The sequence below is a fragment of the Gobio gobio genome (assembly GCF_949357685.1).
Source record: "Gobio gobio genome assembly, chromosome: 3".
Classification (NCBI taxonomy): Eukaryota; Metazoa; Chordata; class Actinopteri; order Cypriniformes; family Gobionidae; genus Gobio; species Gobio gobio.
Genome location: NC_137099.1, coordinates 63,002,223 through 63,021,765, shown reverse-complemented (window position 1 = coordinate 63,021,765; position 19,543 = coordinate 63,002,223). Strand labels below are relative to the sequence as shown.

The window sequence follows — 19,543 nt, the reverse complement described above, 5'->3', positions numbered from 1 at the left end:
TGGTGGTGGTGTCACAGCGTCACATTCTCAGATTATTACTCATGCCGTTTGTCAGTCTCTATAGCTCTTATTCTTCGTCAATTGCCTAACGTGGCCTTTGTCTCCAGGTGGCCTTCGTCTCCAGGTGGCCTAACGTGGCCTTCGTCTACATGCGGCCTAACGTGGCCTTCGTCTACATGCGGCCTAACGTGGCCTTCGTCTCCAGGTGGCCTAACGTGGCCTTCGTTTACATGTGGCCTAACGTGGCCTTCGTCTCCAGGTGGCCTTCGTCTCCAGATGGCCTGACGTGGCCTTCGTCTCCAGGTGGCCTGACGTGGCCTTCGTCTCCAGGTGGCCTGACGTGGCCTTCGTCTCCAGGTGGCCTGACGTGGCCTTCGTCTCCAGGTGGCCTGATGTGGCCTTCGTCTCCAGGTGGCCTGACGTGGCCTTCGTCTCCAGGTGGCCTGACGTGGCCTTCGTTTCCAGGTGGCCTGACGTGGCCTTCGTCTCCAGGTGGCCTGACGTGGCCTTCGTCTACATGCGGCCTGACGTGGCCTTCGTCTACATGCGGCCTGACGTGGCCTTCGTCTACAGGTGGCCTGACGTGGCCTTCGTCTCCAGATGGCCTTCGTCTCCAGGTGGCCTTCGTCTACATGCAGCCTAACGTGGCCTTCGTCTCCAGGTGGCCTAACGTTGCCTTCATTTCCATGCGGCCGATCAAGGCTCTGTCTCGTGGCCGTTCAAGGCTTTCGTCTCTACCTGGCTGATCAAGGCCCGCCTGCGGCCGTTCAAGGCTTTTTGTCTCTACCTGGCTGATCAAGACCCGTCTGCGGCCGTTCAAGGCTTTCGTCTCTACCTGGCTGATCAAGGCCCGTCCGCGGCCGTTCAAGGCTTTTGTCTCGACCTGGCTGACCAAGGCCTGTCCGCGGCCGTTCAAGGCTTTTGTCTCTACCTGGCTGATCAAGGCCTGTCCGCGGCCGTTCAAGGCTTTTGTCTCTACCTGGCTGATCAAGGCCCATCTGTGGCCGTTCAAGGAATCGCAGCATTTACGACGGGCGAGTATACAATTCTTTTACAATTTTTGGGGGTGAGTAGGTCCCGTCCTGGAGGAACTAATTTCCTCCACCAATTTTTGGGGGTCGGCTGCTCCCCTGCCTTCATCTTCAGGCAGGAAATGCAGAGTCCGTTACCCTCGTGACGAGCGCTACGGACGGGGCCTACGCCAAAGAACCTCTAATTTAATACTTGCTGGTCTGCTAATAAACTTGTGGTGTTATCATACTTTATCTGGTCTCCCGAGTCTTCATGGTAGAAATGAAGCTTATGCGCAAGTTCTGGCAGGAAGATTCAATGTTACGTCACTTATCACATTCAGACCTATCCAATCAAGTCATAATTCTCAGAGTATAAAAGATCGGTAATTAACACATGTCTGAGTTCACAGATGCTGACGCCAGCATTGCCTCCATCCTCCCCACCACCACTAGGTCGGTCCCTGTCTATACCTCCCGGGGGTCGGCTGCTCCCCTGCCTTCATCTTCAGGCAGGAAATGCAGAGTCCGTTACCCTCGTGACGAGCGCTACGGACGGGGCCTACGCCAAAGAACCTCTAATTTAATACTTGCTGGTCTGCTAATAAACTTGTGGTGTTATCATACTTTATCTGGTCTCCCGAGTCTTCATGGTAGAACTACTCCTCCTAAAGAAGAACACAATGAATGATATGCATTCTTTATAACAACTTGCATACAACATTCCTTATAGATTAAATATGGATTAAATAATTAATGTATAATAAATATAATGAATCCTTATTAAAACTAAAGAGGTGATTTTCTGTGTCTTTTGTTGTTTGATTAATATTAAGAGCACAAATGGAAGCAGGTTATTGGACTGCTGTCACTTTAAGACCGAATGCTGACAAGATATATTAGTCATAGTTTTTGTCATTCAAAGCTGGTTTTGATTTCCGTCTCATTTTTGTCTGTGAAAAATGTTGTTGACTAAAATTAACATAGCAACAGATTGAAAAATGAATGGGCCAAAAAAGGCAAGTGAATAAACGTGTCTTTAGTCTTGCAAACTATACCACCCCTGCTTTACTACTGTTATTAACAATCTAACGCTAATTTGTCATGTTTGTCAAGCTGGATAACGAGTAAACAAGCACCAGAAGAGCTACTGGAGGGACGTCGCGCTCCTCACTTCCAAACGGAACAAAAGTGGGATTTTGTAGTGACTTAACGTTCCCCTGCTGTTGAACTCCCTCCTCATCAAGGACTCCAAGATGTTTTCGTTTTAGGTGCTGAATCGCCACCGTGGTGTTCCCATGCCATGCCATGTCGCGTCGCTTTTGCTGCAATTAACACACCTTTTCTATTTATTAATGACGCTTTTCGACGGGAAGGGCTCGGCTCGGTTTGCTTTTCCGCTGCGTGGTATGACGGGTACAGCCTGGCTCGCCTGCTTCCACTCTGCTTTGCGCTCAACCGTGCTTTTTTTATACTCAAACATCTCTGCGTCTTATTGAGGGGCATAATAGTCGCGCGACACAATGAATCGATAATGAAATTCGTTGTCAACTCTTTTAATTATCGAATTTTATCGATTCGTTGTTACAGCCCTAATCTAAACTATGACATATGCTCTCAATGACAATTGCAGAACAGTTAGTTAATGAGTTCATGATCTCAAGGCTAGATTATTGTAATGCTCTACTGGGTGGTTGCCCTGCATGCTTAATAAACAAACTCCAGCTGGTCTAAAACAAAGCAGCTAGAGTTCTTACTAGAACCAAGAAGTATGACATATTAGCCCGGTTCTGTCATCACTGCATTGGCTCCCTATTAAACATAGTATACATTTTAAAATCTTGCTAATTACTTACAAAGTATTAAATTATTAGCTCCCCAGTACTTGAGTAAGCTCTTAAAAGGGATAGTTCACCCAAAAACATCTCAGTTATATTGTAACCCTCGTTGGACATTGGCATGCGTCATTTGCATATACTGGCCTGCCATGCAGTGTGGGTATATAATGCATAGCAGGTGCATTCCATATTCAGGTTTTCGCTGAGAAGCCGAGCAGGTGACCTAGCGATTGTGTTGGGTGACACCCAGCACGCAACTCTACACACTGAAAAATTGTGGAAATTGATAATTACATATTGGCCCAATAAATGACTTCCAAATAATTATCCCCATGCAAAAAGATGCATTGTACTAATCATAGCTTAAGGTCTTCATTCAAAATTAAAAATGAATATTCACCAAACAAATTTAATTGTGCTCAGTCATTCTTTGAAGTCGGAGTGAAAAATCCATGTTGGATGAACAAGTCCTACGTCCAAAAAACTGTATACGCATCCGCAAAATGCGCCTGAGGAAATTGTCCGTATGGAGATTTCAAATGCGGATGCGCGGGAGAGCGAGCAGAGCTGAACCAGCCGGTGCAGAAGGACGAAACAAACATTCCCAAGAGAATAGGAAATTCATCGTCACAAGACGTTGATGAGTATTGACAAAGCAAAGCTATGGCTGGGTCTCCCTCCTCCAGGGGCAGTGCTTGCAGGTTCATCACCTGGTCCCTGAAGGGAGTGGTGGGAACATCAGGATCTCAGGAGAGTCAGCCAGCCTGAATTCTAGGCATAATTCGTTGACCGAACATGCTTGCTGGTCCCCTACCCTCTTGATGGAAGCCAATGCAACCATGAGCAATGTCTTCATAGAAAGGACTTTTAGGGGGATGAAACCTTCTCGCCCCCCTAAGTAACCTGACAACCAGGTTGTGCTTCCCTACCGACTTACCTCCTATTGTATCATGATATGCAGATATCATAGCAGCATACACTTTCAGGGTGGAGAGAGACAGCCTTCGCTCCAACTCCTGCTGGAAGGAAAGCACGTCCCCAGCCAGGCTTCCATAGGAACACGCTGGACCTTCTAAATGGCCTCCCGATGACCAGATATAGATCGCTACATGGTGAGGCTGGATTCTCTGGGGATGAAGATTCGGCTGTGTTTCCACCTTTCGGAACGGTAGCGTTGTACCCAAGAAAGGCAGTGGGTTAAGGCCAATCTTGGACCTGCGAGTTGGTGTCTTTGCAAGTAGGCTCACTGGGGGAAATGCATATTTGCAAAGGCACAGGGACCAGCTGTGCACCAGTGCCGAGTGTCCCCTCGGTCAGGGAGTAAAACAGCTGGGAGTGGGATTTTTCTGGAGAGGCAAACAGGTCTACCTGAGCAACTCCAAAATGTCTCCAGATCAGCTGGACCGCTGGTGATGGAGTCTCCATTCCCCCGGGAGTGCAGGCTATCGTGAGAGCTCATCAGCAACACAATAGAGCACTCCTGGTATGTGAATGCATGAAGCAACCTCAAATGCTCCTGACTCCAAAGGAGGAGATGGCGTGCGAGTTGCAACATGCGATGGGAGCGTAGACCACCTTGCTGGTTGATGTATGCAAAGGTTGCAGTGTTGTGTGTATTGACCAATACATCTTTGCCCTGTAACGGCTTCTTTAGGCGGCTCAGAGCAAGAATTACTGCCAGCAATTCGAGGCAGTTGATGTGCCAATGCAGTTGCGGACATGTCCACATCCATGAAATTGCATGCCCATTGTATGTGGCTCCACAGCCGGTGGTGGAGGTATCCGTGGAGACCACAGCCAAAGTAATCTCGGGGACGGATGAAGGGCCCGATTCAAAACTCGCAGGTCCAAGATTTACCGTAACCCACTGCTTTTCTTGGGTACAACGCTACCATTCCCGAAGGTGGAAACACAGCCGAATTTTCATCCCCGGGGAATCCAGGCTCACCATGCAGGGATTACTGATCATCGGGTGGTGGCAGTTTAGAAGGTCCAGTCTGTTCCTATGGATGGTCGAGGGTGAGAGGCCTGCAGAGGTTGGTTCCTTGGAGGGGAAGGCCTCATTGTAATCCTCAGGTTACCCCTGGTATTTGCGGAAGTAACCCACTCCTGGTGGCCAGGGCGGGTAAATTGAGAAATAGGCAAGGGGACTCTACCTCATTTGAGGTAATCGAGTCGCGACCGCAACTCCGAGATGGTCATCTTCCCGCAGTAGGCATTACTGATACTATTTTATCAAAATGAATTCAAAATATTACCAAATAAAGCGCAAAAAAACGTAACTAAGTCCCCTGCCTCTTCCCAGTCCGCCGCATCAATCTCCCCCCGCCGAGCTACTTGAAGTGCGTCAGAAACAGAACGCGCGATCAGTTTAACGTTGGGAATTTGTTGTGTCGCGTCGCCTCTCGCCGCATCCAACGTAGACAGGATTGCTTTCATTTTTTAGGGTGCTTGGCCGCTCGCGCCAGGTGTAGACACAGTGGAAATTGCCTGATTATTTATGACAGATGGCTGAATTGTAGTGTAAAAAAGACAGAAGCCCTCTTGTGCAGGGAAGATAAGGGAAGACTAATGAATGAACAGTTTATCTAATTGCATAGTAGTAAAATACTAATGTTCACTAAATTAATTCCATTTTTACCTTAAACTTTATGCAAGCAGATGTTGTGGGTTCTCCAGAGGCCACAGCCAGTGCTATTTTGTAAAAAAAAAAATCATATCTGTTTTTTTAAACGCATGTAATATCACTTTTTTTCATAGCCTGATGTTTTTACTCTACAGTTGTGCAGTTTTAAGGGGACATTTGGCAATTTTAAAATGTATTTGCCGAAATTAGTCATGATATTTATATACAGGTTTATTTAAAATAGCAACATTTGATATAAAATTCACATTAAATATCTACATTTCTCAGTTTAATTCATGGTGAAAACATGAATGTGCATAGTTTAGTGGAAGATTGCTGCCATCTACTGGAAAACTTTTGGACACTTTTGCTAGTTCTCAATGAATAGTTTGTGCATGAATGCTCGATGCAATTTCTCTTGCTATTTGTGTTTAGGCTGTAATGTGGCGTCGGTGCTATTTTTGTATAGTTTAACTATCATCAGCCTTTTGGAAAAAAAAATAATAATAATATCATGAACATAATGATGGGGTAGAATGGACTGGACATCATATAAAACAACAACAATGAAAATAAATAAAAAAACATCAATGCATTACAAAAATAAAACAGTACCAGTGTTTCCACAACTTAGACTGATAACCTGTAGTGCTAAACCTTGATACAAGGGGCACCAAGTAAAATCTTGCCTAGGGCAGCAAATTGGTCAGGGCCGGCCCTGAACAGGAGGCTCGAAGAACACTCTGATAGACAGCAGGGAAGAAACGGGTGGAACGACATCGTTAAAATGAACAGGTGGCTCAAAGAACATTCTGATAGACTGCAGGGAAGAAACAGTAAATATGCGATGCACCTGCTGCTCATTATATACTAGGGCTGTCAAAATTGCTCAAAAATGACGTTCGAATATTCCCTCTAAAAAAGCACAAATATTCGAACTATTCGAACATCTGGTTGCGCATTTTATCAATGACGCGCATTACGTCAATAACAGGACAAATGAATACAAAGACACATAACTACTTATATAGGTAGTCTATTTAAGTTTAAACATATTTGACAACGTATTACCTACACACAAACAAGTAAATCACTAATGGCTAAAGACCGCAGACCTCACGCTCTCTCGCCCTCACCCTCTCTGCGCATAACGGGTTAAATGAACACACACACATTTTGAGGCTGATCAAGAGTTTTGTGCAAGCAATTTAAGGTCGCGACTCTTGTCCCAAATACAGCAGGCTTCATTCAGTGATTGAAACAAATATTAATATAAGTTTTACAGCATATTATTGAACGCTCCGAGCGAGCTGTGCTGTGGTAAACATGGAACTTTTCCTTGACATGAAACGGAAAATAATCAAACCAGTGGAAGCAGTGCATTTATCCTTTATTCATGCAATATCTCTTCAGTCAGTACCTCGGTTCCATTGCTTGACAGAACTCCAGCCTGCCCCATCCACGACACTGATCGCTCTCATGTCCTTACAAATGAACTAAATTAATTTCTGCGTTATGGCCTCTTGTCGTGTTGCAGACAGAGAGCTTGTGGAGGGCGATGCAAAGTAAGGGTGGTCCAGTTTGCACATACAAATTAGTTGCTTATATTTACAAAACTAGCCTACAAAAGCATAAAAAAGCCCGTTTAATAAAGAAAAGTTCACGAAACTAAGTGAAAACTCCCTAAAGTGTTTAGTGAAATTAGGAAACATTTAGATATCATAAATTGAGTTGTATAAGTTAGCGTTACATTTCTACATACATTTTGTTCTCATGTCACAAGTAATATCAAGGTTTATTTTGATCTGTTTTACATGATTCTTTTGTAGTGTGGTTTTCGGTGAAGTGTACTAAAATAAATATCGTCACCTGTGTACATCAGCCCACTTCTTCTCGACGCTTTTCCTGATAGTTTATAGAACAATTACTCCGAGTCGCCATCTGTCGTTTCAAAGAAAAGCACAACGGCGAGCGCGTCAAATATAAACGCCTCGTCCGTTTGGGGAGGAGCGCGCGCAGTCAGCGGAGGCTCGCGCTCTGGAGACGGGCCAAAGTACACAAGGCTTCAGGCGCGCTAGCGCCCACTCGCAAAGCAGACAGCCACGCCTCTACTACCGCGGGCGTTTTTTCCCCCACATTTTTTTATTTATTCGAATATTAATTTTCACCTTCGAAATTCGTTTTTTAAAAACTATTCGAATATATATTCGAATTTAGAATATTCGTTGACAGCCCTATTATATACCCGCATTGCAGGGCGGGGCAGCAGATGCAAATATCGCATGTCAATGTGCATTGGCTCATTTAGTTACACTCAAAGTAAATTGGTCACTCTTTCGAGGTTCCCATTACGTCAGTTGTCAACTTAACGTCGAATTTGACTAACTGAAAGAAGGCTTCAGAAGGCCTTTATTAACCCCCCAGAGCCGTGTGGATATCTCTTTTGATGGATGGATGCAATTTTTGGCCTTCAAAATCATGTCCTCTATTCACTGCCATTATACAACTTGGAAGAGCCAGGACATTATTTAACACTTAAGTTCTGGGACCATTTTTGGGATTTCCGCCTGGATTTGGCCTACCCAAATTGAAAAGCTCCCCATACCCACATACAGTGTACAATTTTGGTGTCATTTTACAGGAAACCCTTTGAAATTACATAAACCACTGCTAAAAGTGATAAACATGTAAGTATATCTTGTCTGAGCTGTAATAAATAGATCTGAAGGGACCAACCAATTTGGATAGGCCAAATCCAGGCGGAAATGGTCCCAGAGTAATTTAGTGTGAATAAGTTACTTTGTGTAAAACAAATGCCAAAGTGATGCATATCTCCAGAAAGTAGAGAATCTAAGCTTTCAAATGGGACCACATAAGAGGTCAGAGCTCCTCTACAGATATTTAACATTTAAAGTGTATATACTTGATGATGTCATTTCGGACCCTATACAGGGCTTGCAGAGTTTAACAAGTTAATATATCTCAGATTGTATTCGTCAGAAAGAAGAAAGTCAGATACACTAAGGATGGCTTGAGGGTGAGTAAATAATGGGCTAATTGTAATTTTTGGGTAATCTAACCCTTTAATTCATCATAGTTCTTCACATCTATTGCAATCTCAATTCTGGCCAGTTGATAATACCTAGAATATCAAAATCAACTGCTGGCGATAGATCTGTGTCAGCTTTGTGGAATGAGGAAAAGTGAGTGTCTGTGTTGTACAGGATACAGCTTCTGTCAGGTCAGGATTTGCATACAAGTTTAATGCAGTTCGCAGACCTCTTCAAAAGAGGAAGTGAGACTAAGGGTTTCAGTAAAGATGATCTTATATAGTCCCATCAAACTCAAGAAAAACTGACCACGGTTGCATTTGTGCACTCATTATCTGTGAACAATCCTGTCTGTTAAGAAATAAAAAGTTCCATTGCATGTGAAAATCACACACGTCTTAAAGAAAAGCTTTGAACATGTGAAGAACTTTGCATGTTCTCGACTCTTTTCACTTCCTCTTTCTTTCTCCGTTTGGCTCATTCTCGTGCATTGAGGGATGCTGATCATTTGCCCTGTCCATTTTATGATGAGGTTTTTTCTTATGTTATAAAAAGTAATCTTTGAAAAAAGCTGGTTTTGAAACAGCAAGCGAGGGTAAGATGTACCTGAAAAGAGGAAGATAAAGAGTTCCTCTTCAAGAGAAAACATCTTATGGTTATAAACCTCCGTTCTCACGGCATCGTTTCATTGCTGAAAAAAGGTAAGAGAGAATTTCTCTCTACTTTATAATGTTACATTTTAAAAGTAAAATAAGAAATGTCCTTGTTATCTGCATGTGTTTATGTTGCATGTTTAAAAACTGCAAATGTTCAGCATTTAAAATAAAATATCAGGTCTGGAGTTTCTTAGATATTTACTGATTTCTGAGATAGAAACTCCATCAGTACTTATTACTATTTTTATTTGTTGACTATACAGATTAAATTGCATTTTCATAGAATAAAAACAGTTTTTTTTACTCAAATTTGACCTGTTCCTTCATGGGTGAATCGATTAAAAAAATCATGTTTTAACCCAAGGATGTGAAAATAATATATATTATATTTCGCATAAAAGTTTTTAAAGACTGTTTTAATTTGACTGTTATAGGAATAATGACCTGCACTTGTTCTTGATGAATTTCATGAGACTCACCGTCACAGAAGCTAAAGTAAGTGACTGTATTGTGGTGTAGGTGTTGATAGTGACATCAGTCAGAATGGCTCCTCCTCTTCCTTTGATCGTTCTGCTCATGATTACGGGTAAGTCAAACCTATTCCTGCTTTTCAACATCCTCCTGCACTACAGATGCAGTTGATTTGAATAAAGAAAATCGTTTCAGATGTTTTCAGAGAAAAAGGTTATTCTGTGTTTCAGGGGTTTCTAGTGCTGGTTTGAGTGTGAGTTACAGTCCTTCACACATCTGTGCTCTAAAGGACTCAACAGTGATAATGAACTGCTCTTATTCATACCCTACTGGACATCAGATCAAGAAAGTGTTCTGGGTCAAAAACCCTGTAAAGGATGTTGAGCCTCCAGATCTGTCTAATGACCCTGAATACAGTCAGAGGCTTCAGTATCTGGGAGATAAACAGCAGAACTGCACCGTCAGACTGAGTCATGTGACACTGAAGGATTCACAAGAGTACTGTTTCAGATTCATCACTGATAAACCTGATAAGAAATGGATTGGTCATCCAGGAGTGACTCTTACTGTCACAGATGAGTTTGGTGAGGTTTATCTCTTGTTCTGTGCATTATGTTGAATAATAATCAGTGTATGACAGCAGCACTAGATATAATGTGTGTGTTGTGTTCAGATCTTCAGGTGGAGTCTCCTGAGAGAGTGACAGAGGGAGATTCAGTCCGTCTGACATGTAAAAGCAGCTGCACTCTGACTGACAGAGCAACATTCATCTGGTCCAGAAACTCAGAGAAGATAACAACTAAGAGTAAAGTCAGTAACAAACTCTTCCTTGAGTCAGTCAGAAGAGAGGATGCAGGCAGATATAGCTGTGCTGTACACGGACACCATCACATCTCTCCTGATGTTCATCTCAATGTCATGTGTGAGTACAGATTCAGTCATTTTGACCATTCAAGTAAGTGTATTCAAATGCAGTGGTGGAGGAAGTAAGTAAAAGTACAAATACCCAGAGATATATTTACTTTGATAAAAGTAGAAGTACCACAATGACAACCCTACTTAAGTAAAAAAGTACTTGATTTTAAATGTTCTTTAAGTATTAAAAGTAAAAGTACTTGCATAATTGATTCTCTTAATATCTATATTCTAAAAATAAAATAAATAAATAAAAAACATTATGGGCTGTGGCCTTTTAACTAAGTTAGTTTTGGGTTAATGTAATTGTGCTGACCATCTGTGGTCCAGTTTACATTCTGACTTAAAATTCTGGTTATCAGGGTGATCTGCAGAGTTAAATATCATTATTCTGAAGCAATATTCTCACTATAGTGTTGAGTGAATATGCAATTTAACATATTTAAATTGCATATTTATGATATTTTTGCCTTTTATAAAGGGCATTTTTCCCCTAATCTTATTAAATATATGATATGCTTCAGATTTTCTTTTATATTCTTACATTTTATCAATACATTAAATTAGAATAAGACAATATAGGGCTGTTAATTTAAAAATTAACAACTTAATTAAATTATGTTATGAGATTGTTTTAAATATTTTTTGAATACAAATAAGAAATGTTGGAAAGAATGTTTTAACATGAAACTAAACTGCTAGTAAGTGGCGGCAGGTATTAATGATTGAATCATTGAGTCGATTCGTTCAAACGGCTGATTCGTTCAAGAATGGCAGTCGTTTATGAACAGGGGACTGAATCTTTGATCCAACCGATTCATTCAAAACACTGAATCATTCAGTAACGCTCTGTTGCTGCTTCGTTTAGAACTATTTTCGCTGCTGAAATAGAACAAAAGCAGTCAATATATTACATCTAAAATGTTAGTAACATTTTATTAAGTTTTTGTTAATTAATTGTTTATGGAACTGTCAGTGTCATATGAAATCACAAATCAGTGACACATTTTCAGACGTGTTGGCATTCAAGAAAACAGCACTCTTGGTAATTTGATGTTTTTAACTGTATTATATGTTTTAAATATAAAAACTCCACATTTTGAATCGTGACTGCAGTATGTGACTGAGTTTCTCTGTCAGCAGCGCTGATTTGTTTCCATTTCTCCACGTGAGGCTGTGCGAGCTTCAACAACGCAACCTTACCATCAGTTCATTACAAGAGGACAAGCGTTAATGTCGAGCCCTGAAACTGATCAGAAAATGTAATGAAAATGTAACGAAACGTTGTAAAAATGTAGTAGAATAGAAAGTATAATAATTGCTGCAAAATGTAATGAGTAAAAGTAAAAAGTATGCACTATTGATTCTACTTAAGTAAAGTACAGATACGTGAAAAATGTACTTAAGTAAAGTAACAAAGTATTTGGGTAACACTTTACAATAACAGTACATGAATAATCATGTATTAATACATTAATTAATAGTTAATTCAACATGAACTCATGATTAGTGAAGATATGAACTAATCATGAACAAATGAGGAGCTATCATGAACTAAGACAGGAGTCATAGGATTCATGCATGAATAACAGCAGCATTAATACATGTTAGTACATGTTTGATAATTAATGCATTAATTCACATGTATGGTTAAACTAAATCAAACAGGCTGTCTAAGAATAAATAAGAAGTACTCTGACTTTGAATTAAACATGTGATTTTTTGATACTGTCATAATTTAAACTGTAATAGCCTATTATAATCTGCCATCTGCAGCTTTGTGATTTTTAGCCATTTTTGTGAGCCATTAATTACACACATTTGTCTAATCAAACGTGAAAATAGACTAATAACTATCACTAATCATTTTAATTTGATATAAAACGTTTTAGATTTTTATATGTTCAATTAGGCTACGTTTAGTCACAGCTAGTTTTCTTCCCGGAACTACAGTATGTAGGGTTTGTTTCTGGTGGGACACTCATTAGTGGCGCTCTCGGTGCTCCTAGCGCATTAGTTGTGTTCCTTCGGTATTGCTGACATTTTCATCAAATAATATATGTCGACTGCTTTGGTTAACCGAAATAATAATTTAAGACATGTTTGTATGATTGTTGTATTGGGATATTTCTGGAGGTGTGTACTTTAATTAACTGTATTTTTTAATTGTTTAAATGTAACTTATATACTTCGATTAGCATTAGCCGGTGGATGTGCCCTGTTTTACATGTAAACATGCCTTATGTGGGTCTTTACAGGTATGTTTGGGCTTTCTTATAAGTCCAAATATGTTTAATTATATAAATATAAATAAAAGAACTAGCCTACAAATACTTTTTATCTTTGTTTTTTTTTTGTACCAAGAGTGTAAAGGAATAAGGATTCTTAGTGTATATGTTTATTCATTTTGTAATGAATGAATTGTTAGTGCATCATTGTGTCATGACTTTACTTCAGGGGGCACGGCATTACTAACTCATGGTTAACTTGCCATACACTAACATCAACTAATGGCTTGGTACTGTATGACTATGTCATGACTTTACTTGAGGGGGCACATCATGATTAATTCATTATTAACTAACTATACACTAACATCAACTCATGGCTTGTTAATGCATCATTGTGTCATGACTTTACTTGAGGGGGCACATCATGATTAATTCACTGTTAACTACTTACCAAATTCAGCTCATGATTTATCATAAACTTACTATCAAATACACATGTAACTAGTATAACTAGTATTCAGCCCAGTTAAGAGAATGGAGGGACAGTATCATCACGGCCTGTGTCTGGGTGGAGAGAGAACTGTACGGATCCCAGCAGACGATCCCTCACTTCCTGACTTTACTGCATGTTTCCTGTTTGGTTATTTTTTGGGAACTGATTTCTCAGGAACTGTTATAAGTCACAGAAGGTTTAGTTTGATGGGAAAGAGAATATCACTAAACAGACTGAGACCTTTTGAGATAAAATATAGCAGATTTAGTATTGTCTATGTTTGATAAGGGTGATCAGTGAAAGTAATGAAAAACTATTCCTGTGGCTTTCAGTAAGATTTATGATGAAGCTTCTGATAAAAATGGTTTAAATTATGACAATAATACATTTTAAAATGTATTTCAAAGTCAAAATATGTGTTATTCATTCTTAGAAAGCCTGTTTGATTTAGTTTACCCATACATGTGAATTAATGCATTAATTATCAAACATGTACTAACATGTATTAATGCTGCTGTTATTCATGCATGAATCCTTATGACTCCTGTCTTAGTTCATGATAGCTCCTCATTTGTTCATGATTAGTTCATATCTTCACTAATCATGAGTTCATGTTGAATTAACTATTAATTCATGTATTAATAAATGATTATTCATGTACTGGTATTGTAAAATGTTACCAGTATTTGTACTTCGTTACATTCCACCACTGTTCAAATGTCAGATATGTGGCACTATAGAGAATTCAGATTAGGTAAAAGGTTAATCAAAGACAAAACTTATTAGAATGCAAAATGTTTTCGTCAATTATTTTCATTCTATATACTGAACCTCTAGACCCACCAAAGAGTGTCTCAGTGTCCATCAGTCCATCTGGTGTAATAGTGGAGGGAGATTCAGTGACTCTGAACTGCAGCAGTGATTCAAACCCTCCTGCTCTGAACTTCAGCTGGTTTAAAGAAGGAACGATTGTAAGATCTGGAAGAATCTACAGCCTCTCAAAGATCAGCTCTGATGACAGTGGAGAATACAAGTGCAGATCCATCAATGAACATGGAGAGAAATACTCTGATAATGTGACTCTGAACGTCATGTGTGAGTTAATGATGTTTCAGTAACTGTGTAACTATAACCATCAAATTAATAGGTTTACAATCACAAAACATTAATATAAACTTTCATTTGTCCTTTTCAGACCCACCAAAGAGCGTCTCAGTGTCCATCAGTCCATCTGGTGTAATAGTGGAGGGAGATTCAGTGACTCTGAGCTGCAGCAGTGATTCAAACCCTCCTGCTCTGAACTTCAGCTGGTTTAAAGGAGGAACGATTGTAAGATCTGGAAGAATCTATAGCATCTCAAAGATCAGCTCTGATGACAGTGGAGAATACAAGTGCAGATCCATCAATGAACATGGAGAGAAATACTCTGATAATGTGACTCTGAACGTCATGTGTGAGTTAATTATCATCTGCACATTGTTCAAATCTACATTTACAATGTCTATTATTTAATGTGAATTTAAAATGTTTGTCCTTTTCAGACTCACCCAGGAGTGTCTCAGTGTCCATCAGTCCATCTGGTGTAATAGTGGAGGGAAATTCAGTGACTCTGAACTGCAGCAGTGATTCAAACCCTCCTGGAAAAATCTCCTGGTTTAAAGGAGGAACGATTGTAAGATCTGGAAGAATCTACAGCATCTCAAAGATCAGCTCTGATGACAGTGGAGAATACAAGTGCAAGTCCATCAATGAACATGGAGAGAAATACTCTGATGCTGTGACTCTAAACGTCATGTGTGAGTTAATGATCATCTGCACATTGTTCACATCTACATTTACAATTTCTAATATTTAATGTGAATTTGAAATGTTTGTCCTTTTCAGACTCACCCAGGAACGTCTCAGTGTCCATCAGTCCATCTGGTGTAATAGTGGAGGGAGATTCAGTGACTCTGAACTGCAGCAGTGATTCAAACCCTCCTGCTCTGAACTACAGCTGGTTTAAGGAGAATGAAGCCTCAGCTGTTGGATCTGGACAGAGTTTCAGTGCACTACAGAGTGGACGCTTCTACTGTCAGGCTCACAATCAACATGGATCTCAGAGATCAGACGCTGTAACTGTCACTGTACAGGGTGTGTATCAATCATTAGTGATTGGATAAGCATTTCTGCTACTCTAGGATTTTTTTGAGAGTGATAGTATAGAAGTGATAGTCATCAAATCCTTGATAAACACTGCACGCAAGGACAAGTGTGGGTATCTGCAGGTTGGAGTAATGGGCGTGACTAAAGGTAGGGGCATGGAGATAGGTCTTTATCATTGGTCGTGAAAACAGTCTATCAGGGTGTGGGGTAGGGTTGGGGTTAGTTTATGTTGTTGCAATTCACCTTTTGGCACACCTCCTTTCAGCACGCCCATTACTCTACCCTACAGCTGTCCCTGTCTCAGCAGGGCTGCCAATTCTCAGGCATTCAGCATAAGACTCGTGCAATTGACACTGTTCTAACACTCTCACCGCCACACATCCATTTCCCCATGCAGTGAAAAAAAATTGCAGAGCAAAGAGGACACTGACAACACGCCAACAGACAAGACTGAGTAGGTTATAGTAGTCCCCATGGCATAACAGTTCAACTGAGGAGGGAGGGATGGGGCTCTGGAGGAGGACATGGAACGGGAGAGTAACCTAACCAGACAGGGGCAGGCAGAACAGTCCATGGAGGAGTGGAGGGTGGGATGAGACAGGAGCAAGAGTAGCCTGGTGGGGAACCAGAGCACAGCCAGGATGATGGCTCACGGCGGAGTCGGGAGGAGCCATGGTGGAGGCTTGGCTGTCGACACCAGGGGGACGATGGACAGAGATGGAGCCGATGGGGTAGAGAGTCTGCTTGGAAGTCCATTGCGCAGGCCGGACGATTTCTGACAAAGGCAGAGCTGTAGGGACAAGAGAGCCTGGTGCAGCTGTAGGGACGATGGTCTCTGGTGGAGCCGAGAGGGAGGGTGGAGCCAACAGGTCGATGGAACAAGGTGGAGAGGCAGGGTCAGTGGCTGGAGGCGGAGCCAGGAGATTCATCCCTTCCTCCATGTCCTCATATTCCACTAGAATTCACAAGCATCACATGATGTCGGCTCATGCACCTGGTCAGACATTTCACGAAGCTCAGGCTCCAGGGCTATGTTTAGCTGTCTCTGATCCTGATCCTGTCTCGTTGTCTGCATTGGGCTCTAGCATATCCTGCATGCAGCGGGGGGAAGGCTTGCTGTGTTCTGGATCCGGAGTGGGGCTGGTGTCCTCCATGGGGCAGATGGTGAAGTCCGCTCCATTATTCACCAGCACCAACTCCATAAATGTGGAAAAATCTTCTCTGGGACCGTTCACAGGAAGGCATGGTGTGGACTGTTCGCAAAGACTGGTGTTGTAGAAGATGCAGAGCGAGCAGTCAGGGTAGTGAAACATTTCCTATAGTCCTACAGTGAATGGTCATTCTGCTCCAGGCATAGGAGTTGGACAGCATGTAGGTCCATATTGATGGGCGAGGCGGAAAAGAAAGAAAAATGCCACAAATAATCCTGTCTTTGGTCCAATATTCTGTCAGGCGTAGAGTGCTGTAATAATCACACGGCTCAGGAAATAACTCAAAGAACCGTATCAACTATCAGCTAAAACTGTTATCACAATGACATGGCAATCAGCCAATCATAGGGAGGAGGAGAATCTGGTAGACAGGCATTATCTTGTTGACAGGGAAATGAGCCAATCAATGCGCAATGTGGGTATTGCCTTCTCTTACGTGACTTTTTTCACCTGTATCTCATGATTCACGCTTCACATTCCCCCCAGCTACTTTACAGAATTGCTGTTTGATTTCGTAATAATCATATTACTTTAGTATTGTCAATTAAACATTATTTTGTTTGAGGGGGCACTGTCTCCCCCTCCTCAGTCACGAGATCTTTGACTATAGTGATAAACATGAGTGTGTTGAAATGCAGGCGTCCTCCTGCTCTACACTATGATTTATGGTTTGGTTCTGTCATTCGAGACAATAATAAAAACAACATCCTGTCACTTGTCTTGTTGTAGGAAGAAAGTTTCTTTATGCAGTTGCTGGGGTCGCTGGTGGATTGGGAGGTTTAATCTTCATTTTCATCATTGTGTTCATGTAAGTTAATTCGGTCTGAAAGCACATTAGTGTACCAAGCTGATTTATTTTTTATAAACAAATTAATATTTTTGAGACAATTCTTTATTACAGAAGGAATAGACACAGAGCTGATCCCATCAGACTAAAGCAGGTAAATCAACTTATCAAATGAGCATTAAACAAATGCAAACACCACACTTTTATACTCAAAGCTTTTCTTTAATAAAGTGTAACAAGCCATTTTCTCTCATTATAGGATGATGTTTATGTCAACGTAACACGCAGAGTATCAGCTGATGATGGGGTTCAGTCTGAATCTGATGCCGCAGATCAAAACGATGCCCCGTATGCCTTAATCACCCTCAGTAATATCCGTGGAGATCAGTCAAAAGCTTTTGATTCTGAAGATACAGACGAGATCCAGTATGCAACCGTCTTGCATCACAGAAACAAAGTGATGAACAGGCCGGAGGAGAACGAAAGCCAGTACGACAACATCAGAACACACCAGCCTGGTGCTGCCATGAGGTGAGAAACTAAATCAGGACATGTTCCTGACATATTAAAACATTTCCAATGTAATCTCAGCACTTTTGCAGTTTTAATTTAGCACCTCTGTTGGTTGAGGTTGTATTTGTAGGCAGTGCTGATGCCTTTGTCTCTGAATGTATTGATTTCTCAGATCTGCTGATCAAATCGTGGAGGATCAATCAGTGATTTACAGCACAATCAAATGATCAACAGATCAGTTTGGTGAATTTACAATGCTACTGTGATCACTATTCCTGGGAAAACGATCTCCACGATAACGCCCTCATGTGGTGGGACTGTGGCACTGCTAGTCTGATGCTGGATTTTCATTTCTCCTGTTTAGATTTAGGCTTGATGCTTTTTTTTCTCTCACATATGCACTGGTTCTCTGATCATGATGTTGCTTAAGTCCTAAATTCTTCATCCAGTTTGTACAAAATCTAGAGAGATGTGTGTAGAATTTTGATTGGTCAAAACATCTGATTCATTTGAACAACGACTGTCTGTTTGAGATATTTTTGGCAATATAATGAATGAATATGTGTATTTGAATCTACACTCCTGTCACCTCAATCTGTTGGTCACGTGTTTTCCATTTTTTCACCAATTTGGATTTCATAAAATCCTTTACAAAGGATAAAATCTTCTCATCGGATTTGAATGAAATGTCGTCTCGAGACAAAATGTGCCAAGAGAAATTATTTGTCAAAACCTCTTGGTTTGTAAAAGTTTCTGCATTGCCTAAGTTCTCTTCAATAGATCCTGAGTCTTCAACACAAACGTGATTCATCCACACTGAGAGTGTAACCGTGTCAGCGTTCTGTCACTTCGGTCTGTTTATTCTTGATTTGGTAACAGCTGTGACACTTTTGTCTTGTCGTTGTGAGCGTGTGGTTCAGAGTTTGCTCGGGCCGTACGCTCTTCTGTCCCCATGTGTTGTGTTCGTGTAGCTTTCATGTTGTCCTGTTTGTGTTGTCTCGTGTTTTTTTGTCGTGATAACGTGCTTTCATGTCGTGTTCTGTGTGGACATGCAGTCGGTTTGAGCTCTCATTGGCTGTGTGTTCTTTGTTTTGTTTGAGCACATGGATTGTGATTCACTGGCCATGTGCTCTTGTTTTGTTTTGTTTTGTTTAGTGTAAGTACATGGTTTCTGTTGAGGATTGTATGATAAGTATTCATGTCTAAGCCTGAGTGGTAACAGAGTGGTAACATCTTCAGCATTGATGCATTACAGCTTTTGTTTAATGAAACTGCTTTTTTGCATTTCTGTAATACTTGAATGTCAGTCAATAAACCAAAAAAAGAGACTTGTGATGTTCATGCAAATGTTTTATGAGCAGAAAATGTCAGCTGATCTGCTCCTTCAATCTTTTGATACAGCAATGCACAAGCGATCCGAGCTGGCCGGTACGGATATGGATTCATGTGTTTCTCTTTCCTTCCGTGGTTCTGCTCATTATCATCAGGTGTTCATCACTAATGCACAATTATTTCTTAATTAATTATCTCATTTACCTTAACACTTCTTCAGTGTTGCTTTAACAGTCTGTAGAGTGTTATGTGCTCTGAGCAGTGT

General features: G+C 41.1%; 1 protein-coding gene across 2 annotated transcripts; it reads left to right on the top strand.

Moving 5' to 3' along the window:
* Positions 1-8,917: 8,917 nt before the first annotated feature.
* LOC307122989 (B-cell receptor CD22-like) lies at positions 8,918-19,263 on the top strand. 2 transcript variants are annotated; one of them, XM_079811354.1, is made up of 12 exons: positions 8,918-9,225; positions 9,615-9,766; positions 9,882-10,235; positions 10,325-10,573; positions 14,128-14,385; positions 14,486-14,743; positions 14,832-15,086; positions 15,175-15,423; positions 17,376-17,454; positions 17,548-17,587; positions 17,693-17,964; positions 18,119-19,263. In XM_079811354.1, the coding sequence occupies exons 2-12, from the start codon at positions 9,724-9,726 to the stop codon at positions 18,171-18,173; spliced, it is 2,112 nt and encodes a 703-aa protein (XP_079667480.1). In that variant the 5' UTR covers positions 8,918-9,225; positions 9,615-9,723; the 3' UTR covers positions 18,174-19,263. The 2 variants fall into 2 exon arrangements, with proteins under 2 accessions (XP_079667480.1, XP_079667479.1); XM_079811353.1 differs by having other exon boundaries at positions 8,999-9,225; positions 9,710-9,766.
* Positions 19,264-19,543: the final 280 nt, after the last annotated feature.